Below are 14,927 nucleotides of genomic sequence, written 5' to 3' on the forward strand. Positions count from 1 at the left end.
CACACTATTTTTTGTTGTTGATCACAAAATGCAAAGTGCCAATGGTGTAAGCGATGTACAGGGCTATTACAAATGATTGAAGCGATTTCATAAATTCACTGTAGCTCCATTCATTGACATATGGTCACGACACACTACAGATACGTAGAAAAACTCATAAAGTTTTGTTCGGCTGATGCCGCACTTCAGGTTTCTGCGCCAGAGCGCTCGAGAGCGCAGTGAGACAAAATGGCGACAGGAGCCGAGAAAGCGTATGTCGTGCTTGAAATGCACTCACATCAGTCAGTCGTAACAGTGCAACGACACTTCAGGACGAAGTTCAACAAAGATCCACCAACTGCTAACTCCATTCGGCGATGGTACGCGCAGTTTAAAGCTTCTGGATGCCTCTGTAAGGGGAAATCAACGGGTCGGCCTGCAGTGAGCGAAGAAACGGTTGAACGCGTGCGGGCAAGTTTCACGCGGAGCCCGCGGAAGTCGACGAATAAAGCAAGCAGGGAGCTAAACGTACCACAGCCGACGGTTTGGAAAATCTTACGGAAAAGGCTAAAGCAGAAGCCTTACCGTTTACAATTGCTACAAGCCCTGACACCCGATGACAAAGTCTAACGCTTTGAATTTTCGGCGCGGTTGCAACAGCTCATGGAAGAGGATGCGTTCAGCGCGAAACTTGTTTTCAGTGATGAAGCAACATTTTTTCTTAATGGTGAAGTGAACAGACACAATGTGCGAATCTGGGCGGTAGAGAATCCTCACGCATTCGTGCAGCAAATTCGCAATTCACCAAAAGTTAACGTGTTTTGTGCAATCTCACGGTTTAAAGTTTACGGCCCCTTTTTCTTCTGCGAAAAAAACGTTACAGGACACGTGTATCTGGACATGCTGGAAAATTGGCTCATGCCACAACTGGAGACCGACAGCGCCGACTTCATCTTTCAACAGGATGGTGCTCCACCGCACTTCATCATGATGTTCGGCATTTCTTAAACAGGAGATTGAAAAATCGATGGACCGGTCGTGGTGGAGATCATGATCAGCAATTCATGTCATGGCCTCCACGCTCTCCCGACTTAACCCCATGCGATTTCTTTCTGTGGGGTTATGTAAAAAAGATTCAGTGTTTAAACCTCCTCTACCAAGAAACGTGCCAGAACTGCGAGCTCGCACCAACAATGCTTTTGAACTCATTGATGGGGACATGCTGCGCCGAGTGTGGGAGGAACTTGATTATCGGCTTGATGTCTGCCGAATCACTAAAGGGGCACATTTCGAACATTTGTGAATGCCTAAAAAAACTTTTTGAGTTTTTGTATGTGTGTGCAAAGCATTGTGAAAATATCTCAAATAATAAAGTTATTGTAGAGCTGTGAAATCGCTTCAATCATTTGTAATAACCCTGTATTGAATCAAATGTGCGTGAAAAAACGCCGGAAATCAGCCAACTGGAGCACGGAGACTAATGAACACATCTCCAGGATCACACAAATGGGCTAACAGCGCTGGAAATCGCCACTGAAGATGCTTCACAAGTAAACGAAGCGGAACACATATGACAATAAACAAACTTTCAATTATTTGTAACCGTGCGACTGCTACGGTCGCAGGTTCGAATCCTGCCTCGGGCATGGATGTGTGTGATGTTCTTAGGTTAGTTAGGTTTAAGTAGTTCTAAGTTCTAGGGGACTTATGACCACAGCAGTTGAGTCCCATAGTGCTCAGAGCCATTTGAACCATTTTGAATTATTTGTATAGACGGAATATACCTCCACTAATATCATATTATAAATGCAAAACGAGGATAATGGAATGTAGTCAAATTAAATCGGGTGATGCTGTGGGGATTAGATTAGGAAATGAGACACTTAAAGTAGTAAAGGAGTTTTGCTATTTAGGGAGCAAAATAACTGATGATGGTGGAAGTAGAGAGGATATAAAATGTAGACTGGCAATGGCAAAGAAATCGTTTCTGAAGAAGAGAAATTTGTTAACATCGAGTATAGATGTGTCAGGAAGTTATTTCTGAAAGTATTTGTATGGAGTGTAGCCATGTATGGAAGTGAAACATGGACGATAACCAGTTTGGACAAGAAGAGAATAGAAGCTTTCGAAATGTGGTGCTACAGAAGAATGCTGAAGATAAGGTGGGTAGATCACGTAACTAATGAGGAGGTATTGAATAGGATTGGGGAGAAGAGAAGTTTGTGGCACAACTTGACTAGAAGAAGGGATCGGCTGGTAGGACATGTTTTGAGGCATCAAGGGATCACAAATTTAGCATTGGAGGGCAGCGTGGAGGGTAAAAATCGTAGAGGGAGACCAAGAGATCAATACACTAAGCAGATTCAGAAGGATGTAGGTTGCAGTAGGTACTGGGAGATGAAGAAGCTTGCACAGGATAGAGTAGCATGGAGAGCTGCATCATACCAGTCTCAGGACTGAAGACCACAACAACAACAAATGTATGCTGGAAAGTCTGTGAAAACATCCACTTGGAGGACTTAATTTTGAGGGGAAAAGTTACGTGATCGAACTGGGACGACCTACACCAAATCTTTCACGTTTAAATACAGTAACTAAAAATTATGTCAGACATTTTCTACTTCTATTCCAAATGGTTACGTGACTGTAAAGAGATTCACAAGTTGTACTGTTGGCCATGTGTTTTGTTTTCTTCCGATGTGTTCTCGTCGTGGTCATTCCGCGAAACTTATCTAGGAGGGAGTGATATGTTGCCCGACTCTACCCAGAACGTACTCTCCCGGAATTTCTATAGGAAACTTCTCTGTGTTCGAAAACACTTCTCTTGCAGCGTCAGCCACAGCAGTTTGTTGAGCATCTTCGTAACGCTCTCGCGCCGGGTAAATAATCCCGTGACGAAACGCGCCACTATTCGTTGGATCTTCTTTATCTGTTATATTTATCCAACCTGAGTACTCAAAAATCGGTTGAGAAAGTGTTCTGTAAGCAATTTCTCATGCGGATTATTTTCTTAAGAGTTTTCCTGTGAATCTGTCTGGCGCCTGCTTTTCCTAATACTTGTTGTAAGTGGACATTCAGCTGGAGGTGTCTTGTATGCGCAGTGTGGTATATTCATTTAGATTCAGGAGGATGAAGCGACGGCCCCTGCCCCAAACATCGATCGTCTTCAGGCCTTCCCGCAATTCACTACAGTCTTCCGACCTTCTTACACACAACCTCATCAGTTGCAAACAGTCTCATGAAACTTTCGGCCTTATCCAACAGATCATTAAATATACTGCAAAAATAATGGTCCTACTACTACACTTCTTTCAGTACTCACGAGATTACATCTGTTGATTCCGCTCTGTTAAGACGACGTGTTGAATTCTACGAGGGAATACTGAAAATTAATGTCTCTGAATTTTGAAAACTCTGGCTTCTTTTTAAATAAAACAAACGTTATTAACATTATACCACCTTGTGCTTCGTGTCTACATATTCGCAGCCCTGTGCTGTTAAAGGACTCTGAATTGTAGCATGTAACGAGGTGGTGTGTAACGTAAGTTTGTGTCGATGAGTGAGAAACAGTGTGCTGTAATCGAGTTACGAATTCGAGGACTTCGTCCACAGATGAGGCACCCTCTCCTTTAGCATGACAGTGCCAGACAACACACAAGCGCTGCGACATCTACAACAGTCCCGCGCCACGGACTCATTGACATTGATCACTCTCCATACAGTCCCGACTTGGCCCCATCCGATTTTTACCTGTTTCCAAAACCTAAAGAAAACCTTCGAGGATTTCACTCTGATAGTGATTAAGCGGTGCAAGCAGAGGGGAGGCCGTGGCTCCGTCAACAAAGTCAGCCATTGTACAGTGACGGTACCAGCACACTGCCCTCTCGTTGGGGGAAATGTGTTCAGCTCCAGCTGCGTTGTGAAGTAAATATGTAGACATGAAGAATAAAGATGTAGAATGTTAATAACATTTACTTTATTCAAAAAGCTTCAAGAATTTTCGGAGGCATTACTTTTCAGAATACCCTCTTACCTCCAAGTAAGTCCTGCCGGCAATCACAAATCAGGTCCGATGCTCGGTAAGCTCGTATTTTGTTCACTAAACGATAGTGCGAAACTATATCAGGTGCCCCCTTGAACTCGGAGAACACGGCATCAACCTGAGCGCTGTGTGGGTCATGGTGAAATAGATCGAGCCGAGTTTCGCAAGATGTTTTTAGAATCTATGTTGATTTTTATCAATGAGATTTTCTTTGCCTAAAACTGTCTTAGTACGTGAGCATGAAACTTATTCTTTAATTCTACAACAGACGTCACATGTACGAGGGGCGTTTGAAAAGTCCGTGCAAAAATAAAAATTACTTACGTGTTTGGGGTAAACCTTTTTTATTTTTTGACATAGTCTCCTTTTAGACTTATACCCTTCATCCATTTTCTTTGCCTAAAACTGTCGTAGTACGTGAGCATGAAACGTATTCTTTAATTCTACAACAGACGTCACATGTACGAGGGGCGTTTGAAAAGTCCGTGCAGAAATAAAAACTACTTACGTGTTTGGGGTAAACATTTTTTTTTTATTTTTTGACATAGTCTCCTTTTAGACTTATACCCTTCGTCCAACGCTATTCTAATTTGTCGATCCCTTCCGAATAATAGGAACTGTCCAAGTCTGCAAAATAGCTATTAGTTGCTGCAATCACTTCCTTGTTTGAATAAAATCTTTGTCTCGCCAGCCATTTCTTCAAATTGCAGGACAAATAATAGTCCGAGGGAGCCAAGTCTGGAGAACAGGGGGGATGTGAAACGAGTTGGAATCCTGTTTCCATTAATTCTGCATCCACAATTGGTGAGGTGTTTGATGGTGCATTGTCGTGATGTAAAAGGCCTTTTTCGCGGTCCAGTCGCCGGCATTTTTCTTGAAACCGGTTTTCAAACGGTCCACGATGAATAATATGCACCTGCAATAGTTTTACCCTTTTCCAGATAGTCGATGAGGATTATCCCCTGCGAATCCCAAAAGACAGAAAGAACCGTCGTCCTCCCTAATGCGAGTCCAGTGTGCTAACCACTGCGCCACCTCGCTCGGTATAGTAGTGCAATGAGGGGCGATGGCTGTGTCTGAATCGGTTGCAGTGTGTATTGGCTGCAAGTGCGGGAGACCAGCTCAAGCTTTCAAACACTGTAGGGACAGTCAGTCACTGCAGCCTACTGCTACAGTTTCTTGCGACATCGTATTCGTCCCGCACTAAGAAGAAAGCGACGGTCCTGTCTGACACTGCGTCCGATCATCCTTCATGACAGTATACGATTCCACGCGACGACCTCGTGCAGGGCTCGTGCTTTCATAGGGGTGGCTGATACTGAAATGTCCACCGTTTAATTAAGACCTGTTCGCCGAAATGAAGCAACCTCTTCGTGGCACACGCTGCAACACAAGAGAAGACATCATCCGCGGCGTCAGGGCGGTCCTTGCCAGAAATCGACACAAATGGACACGCTGACACACTGGACGCATTACGACGGTTCAATCCCGCGTCCGGCCTTCCTGATTTAGGTTTTCCGTGATTTCCCTAAATCCCTCCAGACAAATGACGGGATGGTTCCTTTCAAAGGGCACGGCCGACATCCTTCCCTAATCCGATGTGACCTATGACCTTGCTGTCTGGTCTCCTCCCCCAAAACAACCCCCCCACCCCCCCGCCAAAAAATAAAATGAGTGAGTGACGCACTGACGGCATACGACACCTTCCATCTGTGTGGGGTGAAGGTGGTGGAGACAAGGCTGTAATACGGTGCACGTCTGTCTGTGAAGTCCTATATCCTTTATCACAGTGTTGTCACTACTTTTCATCCAACCCATGTATTTCACAATTGGAATTTCAGCTTCTAGGTCACTATCAAGAGGTATTGCGGAAGCTTTTTTCCTTTTTCTTTCTTTCCCTTTTTTTACCTTATGACTAGATCATTATATTTAAAGGCGTATTTTGTCAACAAATGTATAATTAGGTTTCGCTGGAATGTACTATCTCAGAGAAGAGCAACAAAAATAAAACTTGCGAATGTATTTTCGCAGCAACTGCCTCATTACATTTGTAAACATTGTGTAAGAACCACGGTTTATTGCTGTTCGTGTGAACGATGTATTATTGGCAATAGTTCATGTAACTTACATGTGGGAGGATTTTGAAATCTGATGTATGTTGAAAAATATAAATTATGTATTATTTTTGCCATTTTTGGAATTTACTGTTGGATACATGGCATGTTCGTGCAATTGGATATATACAATGTGTGATCTAATCTGTATTTCTTAGCTTTGACAGTACCAGTTGATAATGGAATTAAGGTCGAAATTGCAATTGGATGTAAATAATGTCTACACTCACCGGCGGTTATGATGATCTTCAACAAAAATGTACGTGACTTTTGAGACCCAAAAACGAGAAGTTACAAAAATTTTAAGGCTTCCGTGGCCACTGGTTGGCGAACTGCTTTTTGGCTTCTGTCTCCGGTTCTTCGGCCGACGTTTCCTCAGCACAAGTGACTGGCACTGTCAAAGATTTATCTTCCATTGAAGGTGGTGGACGTCAAAAACATTATCAGACACGCGCCGGCCGAAGAACCGGATAGAGAAGCTAACAGGCAATTTGTCCGTGAAAAGGTAACTATAACTTAGCGCACAAAATACGGTGTCACTGGGTTAGCAATAAAAGGCAGAACATGAGATCAGTCAGCCATACCAAGAGAAACTCAGAAATTAGAGAGCAGACTTGTATGTATGACGATAAATTGTTTCTGTCTGATGTAATGAATTGTAGCCCGACACCAATCATCTTACTCAAAGAAAGCCGTGATTTTTATGAGACCGTCTGCATCCGATATAGCCAACTTCAAGTCCGAACGCAAGGAAACATAGAATTCGACGTCCGATTAACGACGAGGTGGTTAGAATGAAGCACAGGCTCGGACTGGACAAGTACGGGGATGGAAGTCGCTCTTGTAATGTCCAAAGAAAGGAACCGTCTTGACATTTGCTTTATTCGATCTAGGATGATTCAAGCACTGAGCCAAGTAACTGGCCTGCACTTCTCTAACTATGACCGAAGGCTAGTCTGAATCGTTATTAACAGATAATAAGATAACTGTATACGTGTAATATAATTTTGTAAAATGGAAACTTTCACGGCCGGAAATATCACAATTAATAGTATATTCCGGGCTGTTATGCCGTGGTCGAATGGATTTTCCAGGGGGATAATAGCTCCTGTGAATGTCCGATTAGCCGGCCGAAGTGGCCGTGCGGTTAAAGGCGCTGCAGTCTGGAACCGCAAGACCGCTACGGTCGCAGGTTCGAATCCTGCCTCGGGCATGGATGTTTGTGATGTCCTTAGGTTAGTTAGGTTTAACTAGTTCTAAGTTCTAGGGGACTAATGACCTCAGCAGTTGAGTCCCATAGTGCTCAGAGCCATTTTTGAATGTGCGATTCACACCTAGGCTTGCAACTGACAGTAAAATGACTTCCGCAGATGGGGATGAAACGTTGGATTTTAATGGAAAATTCAGCCGACCACGGCATAATAGCCGTGAATATTTTATTAATTGTAACATAATTTTGACACGATAAGTAGCTGACGGTGAATTCAGACACCCACACGTCCCCCCACACTATCCACTATCGATGTCTTAATCCGGTATTTTCGAAAAAGTTGGTCTCTAGGGGTACGGTACTCCACGTGTATTCAGCGTCTCTGTCCGCCGGTGCACGCAGGGCCAGTTCCCACGCGCCGCCGTGCTACGACTTGGCAGGAGTGTGGGCGGAGCTTGCGTCAGCGCGGAGCAGCTTGGCGCATGCGCGCGCCCCGCCGGAAGTGCGTGCCCGCGGCGGTGTTGGTGCTGGCGCCGGCGGAAGCGGCGGCTCCGGTTCCTGTTCCGGTCGTATCGGCCATCGCCGCGGCGTCCGCAGGAGAGAACGTGTGTGCGGCCTCCTACTGTTACTCCATATCGAGAACGTTTGTCAGACGAGTTTGGTACTACTGAATAACTTTACTGGCATTGCCAGCAGGCGGTACTATCAGCAGTAGAGCAAACTAACTTCAATATACTGCTGTCTGTAACAGAATAGGACGGCTCTGTACCAGCACGCCGTGTCCGAAAGACCAGACCAGCCATGATGGTGAGACGCGTGAAAACGGAGTGCGCTCATATGCCTCGTAGCAACGTATCTCCTTAACATCCCATGTGGAATTGCCCGCTGGACTACGATGGTGTTCTCTCCTTTAGTCACGCTGCCACAGTGCTGGGGGACCCTGTCAAGAGACGTGCAGTGCTACAGCGTCTCGACGCCAACACCTCAAAGATGTGGCTAATCTGGGCCATCACCCCTGTAACAGACTGACACTAGGAAAGGTGGTGGAGAGTTCTTCTGACTGAACTCGCTGTACGGGCGTGAAAAATGGTTCAAATGGCTCTGAGCACTATGCGACTTAACTTCTGAGGTCATCAGTCGCCTAGAATTTAGAACTAATTAAACCTAACTAACCTAAGGACATCACACACATCCATGCCCGAGGCAGGATTCGAACCTGCCACCATAGCGGTCGCTCGGTTCCAGACTGTAGCGCCTAGAACCGCTCGGCCACCATTGCCGGCACGGGCGTGAAACTCTACACAAGTACCTCCAACCAGTTCCCCATGGGTGCTGCTGACAGGCTACAAAACTGATAGGAGTGTTGCTGTAACTAACAGGTGTTTATAATTAAAGTGCAGGTACTGGCATAGGTCCAGTGTGCGCTGTAATTATCGGGTGGCAGCGAAACTTGGTAGATTTCTAATGGTATTAATGCCAAGTCGATTTACACTAGGAAAAAAAAATATTTCAAGTTTTGGCCAAGAGTTGCAAATCTGGCACTGTGGACGGAAGAAAAACGAACAAAAGTGTTCTGGTATTTAATGAACTGGGAACGAACTGTGAGCCAAAAAGGCCTAACAATTGAGAAAGGCATAATGTTCATTTTATTATTGATCACCACTTACAAAATTTATTCAATATGAGCACCAGAGTCGTTGCCGGGATGCTATACAGCGCCAGATTTGCACCAAGGTGCTGAGCACTATGGGACTTAACATCTGTGGTCATCAGTCCCCTAGAACTTAGAACTACTTAATCCTAACTAACCTAAGGACATCACACACATCCATGCCCGAGGCAGGATTCGAACCTGCGACCGTAGCAGTCGCGCGGTTCCGGACTGCGCGCCTAGAACCGCTAGACCACCGCGGCCGGCAGATTTGCACCAGGTGACCAAAATTGGAACTAATTTTTTTCCAACGTAAATGGGTCCCGCATAGCATCAGCATATCTACCAAGTGTCGCTGCTATACGATAATTACAACCCGCACTGGACCTCCGTGAATAGCTGCACTTTAATTGTAACCATCCGGCAGGTAGAGGGTCCGTCCCCTATACAATATGTGTGGTCCCTCTTCTATTAATCCCACGTGACATCCCCCTGTGGGTCCAGGGGTTAGAATAGGCCTGAGGTATTCCTGCCTGTCATAAGAGGTGACTAAAAGGAGTCTCACACGCTTCAGCCTTTATGTGATGGTCCCCTGTAGGGTCTGACCAACATTTTTCAAAATTTTCCCCATGAGTGAGCCAATTTGGGAAGGGTGCCTTACATGGTGCACGGAGTCCATCATGCCCTGATACATCTCACATCCTTCATCGAAGTGGATCTGCACTTCTGTTCATTCTCCTGCTTTTGGGCGAGGTCACCCACCTGGGTGCGTTTTCCCCCATTCTCTGTGCAGTGTCACTTTCTGCGCTGTCGACGGTAATGGACTTCTTAGCTCGTTTACACCTGATATCCAGCACGGTAGCTAGTCCGTTGTGGTGGGGCCGCCATGTACACTGTTAATTGTAGCCCCCTGACCACACAGGGATCACTCTGCTGTTGCCTGCGCTGTTGACTCCAAGGAGTAGATACCCATTACTCGGGGGTATCGGCACTCTCGGCAATGGACATCCTGCCAGGTGGCCATGGCTGAGGCTGGGTGGCGCCCGTGGGGAGGGCTTCTGCTCAGAGTGGGGGCATCAGGGCGGATGACATGCCATGAGACGTAGTACATCATCTCTTGCTGGTAGTCAAACACCAGCAGTCTCTAGGCGTTCAAGGTCTAACTTCAATGCTAAGAAATACGACCCCAAATCGTGCCCCACCCCCACTCCCTGTCCACACCATGGGAGCAATGACAGGCTAAGGTTGGCAGCAAAGCTTATTCACCCCAGTACCTTGTATGTACGAGAGTTGATGGGGAATGATACTAGTCAGTGAAAACTTTGTTTTTTGTGGAGCATTTAGAGCAGGCTGTTCCAACCGAGCTCCAGGGAGCCGGAGCGCTCCGGAGCGCTCACTGCGGCAGCTCGGAGCCCGCTTGGAGGGGGAAAGCGAACTCACTGCCCCCTGGCCGCATGCAGCCGCAACTGACGCAATAATCCGTGTTCAATGACAGCTATGACTAGCCACAGGAGCGCTATACCCCTATTGGAGGATACCTTTCTATTCATTGAGAGGGATGCTCGTCCGCAGTGTCTTGTATGTCATGAAGTATTTAATTCTGTGAAGAGGTACAATATACAACGACATTATACACGTCTTCACGCAGCGCACTACGATCAGGTAGAAGGCGTTGCACGCAGAGAACTGGTAGCCAGGCTTAAGAACGACATACCAGGAGAGGTAAGTTTAAAAACGGTTTCGTAATACGGAGGGTATCAAAACATGCATCATAGTTCGTCTTCTGTAATGCGTTTATAATTTTCAGGTGAAAGCGGAGAAAACACTACTGAATCTGCAATTCGGGCAAGCTACAGGGTCGCTCACATCATTGCGATGAGTGGTAAGCTGTTTTCGGTGGGACCACTCGTAAAATCGTGCATGGTAGCAGTTGCAGAATGTTTGTTTCCAAGGGAGGTGCAGGCAATTGAAGGGGTTTGCCTGTCGAAGCAAACAATGTCTCGTCGAATCCTGGACATGGCAGCGGATTTAGAGACACAGCTCAGGAAAAAGGCGGAGAGCTTTGTTGCATTTTCTCTAGCGCTTGACGAAAGCACCGACATATAGGACTGTGCTCAGCTTGCAGTCTTTGTGCGTGGTGTCGATATGGAGCTGCAAGTAACTGAAGAACTCTTGGATGTGGTACCACTCGATTACACCGCAACAGGACGTGACATTTTTGAAGCTGAAACTTCCTGGCAGGTTAAAACTGTGTGCCCGACCGAGACTCGAACTCGGGACCTTTGCCTTTCGCGGGCAAGTGCTGTACCATCTGAGCTACCGAAGCACGACTCACGCCCGGTCTCACAGCTTCACTTCTGCCAGTATCTCGTCTCCTACCTTCCAAACTTTACAGAAGCTCTCCTGCGAACCTTGCAGAACTAGCACTCCTGAAAGAAAGGATATTGCGGAGACATGGCTTAGCCACAGCCTGGGGGATGTTTCCAGAATGGAAGGTTCGGAGGAGAGCTTCTGTAAAGTTTGGAAGGTAGGAGACGAGATACTGGCAGAAGTGAAGCTGTGAGACCGGGCGTGGGTCGTGCTTCGGTAGCTCAGATGGTAGAGCACTTGCCCGCGAAAGGCAATGGTCCCGAGTTCGAGTCTCGGTCGGGCACACAGTTTTAATCTGCCAGGAAGTTTCATATCAGCGCACACTCCGCTGCAGAGTGAAAATATCATTCTATTTTTGAAGCTGTTTGTGCATCAGTGGACAATATGAATTTGCCGTGGGATAAGCTCCATTCTGTAGCGACAGACGGTGCACCACAAATAATCGGGCGTCACCAAGGTTTTGCTTCTCGTTCGAAAAATAAACTCAGGGACGAATTCGGGAAAGACATTTTGACTCTTCATTGTTTTATTCACCAAGAGGCACAGCAGAGCTAAGTGGCGTAATGAAAGATGTCGTGAAGTGTGCGAATTTTGTGCGGCGTCACGGTATGAATCATCGCCAATTCAAAGGATTCCTGAAAGATACGGAAGCGGAGTATGGGGATATACCCTACCACAGTACAGATCATTGGCGGAGTCGGGGAATAGTTCTTGATATTTTCTTTGCCATTCGTGAGGAAATATCCCTTTTTCTCGAAATGAAAGGGGAAGAAATGCGTTGTCTGAAAGATCTAAAATGGATATCAGATCTGGCGTTCCTAGCTGACAAAACTATGCATCTGAATAATTTAAATCTGTCTTTGCAGGGCAAAGGGCAGCTAATCGTTGACATGCACGACCAGATCAAAGCGTTCATGGAAAAGTTACGTTTATTTGAGAGGCAGATAAGTAATGGACAGTTAACGTTCTTCAATCGTCTTGCTTCTTTTAAACTACCTGAAGGTACTACTTTCGGCGAATACCAAGCAAAGTTAAAGCAGCTCATCACGTCGTTTGAAACACTATTCCGAGACCTCATTAATTTGGAAATGGAACTTAAGGTGTTCAGCACTCCGTTTTCAGTTTCCCCCCATAACTTGTCATTGTCACTCCAATTAGAGATTACTGATTTGCAAAATTCAACTTTGTTGAAAGAGAGGTACTACAACACGTTGGATTTGTCACGATGGTATCATTCATTACAGCAAAAAACATTTCCCAAGCTTCACAACGATGCCGCTCAGATCACGCGCATGTTTGGATCTACATATTGTTGTGAGCAGCTTTTCTCAGCAATGAAAATAGTAAAAAGTAAGGAACGATCGTTTCTTCAGGATGCAACAATGAAAAGGTCATCCTCTGCATTAACGCTGCGAACACTTTGACGCCTGATATTTGCGATCTTGTAATGAAAAGAAAATGTCAAGCTACAGAGGCCCAATAAATTTAGTACGCAATTTCTTGTAAAACAGTTGTTTCTTATTTATTTCCTGAACATCGTATTTCCTGGTGTAGCACGTCACCATGTCTTAGCAGCTAAGACGCCGCTGGCACATCAAAACGCTTGCCTTGCCGCCTGCCTCAGCCAGCCGTGCCACGTGCCGGCGTGCCGGCCCACTTGAATGGTCACAGCGAGGGACGCGGCTCCCTGGAGCGGGGAGCGCTTCGCGGCTCACAACGAGCTGGAACAGCCTGATTTAGAGGACACGTTTGGAGAGGTAGGGGACTACTCTAAAATGCAGTCAGTGTCAGTCTTGATCAAAACAGCATCCTCGGCCCAGGCACGGGCACTACTCGCCTGTGACAAGCTGGGGGATGTTTCTGTTTCCATCACGCCCCATAAGAGCTTAAATATTCCATTTCGTCCAGCGCGTCCACCGGGTCCGAGGGATAATCAGGTTGCCACTGCTGCCTTCATCTTGGCCTCTGAGGGTGACACATTACCCGAGAATGTCAAGGTAATAGTCTACTGCTGTGACGTAAAGCCATATATCCCTGCCCCAATGCAGTGCTTTAAGTGCTGGAAGTTCGGCCATATGTCTTCCTGCTGTACTTCCAGCGTCACCTGTCGGGATTGTGCACATCCTTCACGTCCCAATACTCCCTGTGCCCCAGTTCCCATCTATGTTAACTGTGGAGAGCACCATTCGCCGTGCTCGCCAGATTGCAGGATTCTTCAGAATGAAAGAAAAATAATGGAATACAAGACCCGGGACTGACTGACCTACACTGAGGCTAAGAACATATGAGAGGCTACATCCTGTGCACATGACGTCAACATACGCCGCCGCTACAACAACGTTTCTACCATCTTCCGTTTCACCGTGTTCAGTTTTCACTCAGAGCCATCAGACTCCAGCTGCACCCACTTGATGGTGGGGAGCACTTCCCTCCCTGTTGCTCCTGCACAACCTATTCCAGGAGCAACAACCCCACCACCAACCATCGGGGATGTCAGTTCCCACTTCTCAGCCATAGAAACGTAAGTCTTCTTTGGATTCTCTCGCCTGGAAGAGATCCCTTGGGTCACTCCCTTCGCAGGTTCAAGCTGACACCTGCCAGTGGCTGAATCAACTACAGGTAGCTGGTCTTAGGGCTTCACAGTTCGGCTCAGTCCCGACTGAATCAGTGAAGCCCTCCCAGCTGGACAAACCTAAGTAGCGAGAGAAATCTAAAAAAAAAGACCCACAAGAACCAAGGCACTGCGGTGGCACCCACACCACCACTACCTACAAGCTCTGTGTCTGAGGATGAGGTGGAGAGTCTGGCGTACGCTGAGGACCTAGATCTCGCCAGACCCTTAGACACAACGGATATAGACTGCTCAGGCGGTAAGTCGGTGGCAGCAGGTGACCCTGAGGTGTAAACTGCCTCATTGAATGTTCCAAATCTTCCCAGTCTCACGATGACGTCATCCTCCAGTGGAGTTGCGGCGGTTTTTTCCACCGCCTGGCTGAACTACGGCAACTGTTAAGCTATACGCCTGCTTTCTGCATTGCCCTACAAGAAACCTGGTTCCCAGCAATGCGGATCTCTCCCCTGTGCGGCTGTTAGTGATGTTATAGGAACCATAGCGACTATAATCGAGTGTAAGGGGGAGTTTGCTTTTATGACCTAAACTCAGTCTTCAAACCCCTCTTGAACCTGTGGCTGTCAGAATAAGGACGACGCAGGAAATAACTGTCTGCATTGTGTATCTTCCTCCAGATGGTGCATTACCCCTGAATGTATTAGCTGCACTGATTGATCAACTCCCTAAACCTTTCCTACTTTTGGGAGATTTTAACGCCCATAACCCCTTGTGGGGTGGCACCGTGCTTACTGGCCGAGGCAGAGATGTCGAAACTTTACTGTCTCAGTTCGACCTCTGCCTTTTAAATACTGGGACCGTCACACATTTCCAGGTGGCTCATGGTAGTTAATCGGCCTTGATTTATCAATTTGCAGCCCAAGATTTCTCCCATCTATCCACTGGAGAGCACATGACGACCTATGTGGTAGTGACCACTTCCCCATCTTCCT

General features: G+C 46.5%; 2 protein-coding genes across 3 annotated transcripts in view; both read left to right on the plus strand.

Annotated features, from left to right (window-relative positions):
* LOC126194700 (focal adhesion kinase 1) overlaps nucleotides 1-14,927 on the plus strand; it is a 775,803-nt gene that overhangs the window by 62,166 nt on the left and 698,710 nt on the right. The gene's annotated exons all lie outside the window — the stretch shown is intronic.
* The window catches only part of LOC126195545 (cyclin-dependent kinase inhibitor 1C-like), a 145,019-nt gene continuing 137,919 nt past the window's right edge, over nucleotides 7,828-14,927 (plus strand). The window contains exon 1 of the mRNA XM_049934169.1: nucleotides 7,828-7,950. Within this exon, the coding sequence (XP_049790126.1) occupies nucleotides 7,828-7,950 (123 nt within the window). The remainder of the gene's footprint in view (nucleotides 7,951-14,927) is intronic.

This window comes from Schistocerca nitens, chromosome 7 (assembly GCF_023898315.1).
Source record: "Schistocerca nitens isolate TAMUIC-IGC-003100 chromosome 7, iqSchNite1.1, whole genome shotgun sequence".
NCBI classification, from domain to species: domain Eukaryota; kingdom Metazoa; phylum Arthropoda; class Insecta; order Orthoptera; family Acrididae; genus Schistocerca; species Schistocerca nitens.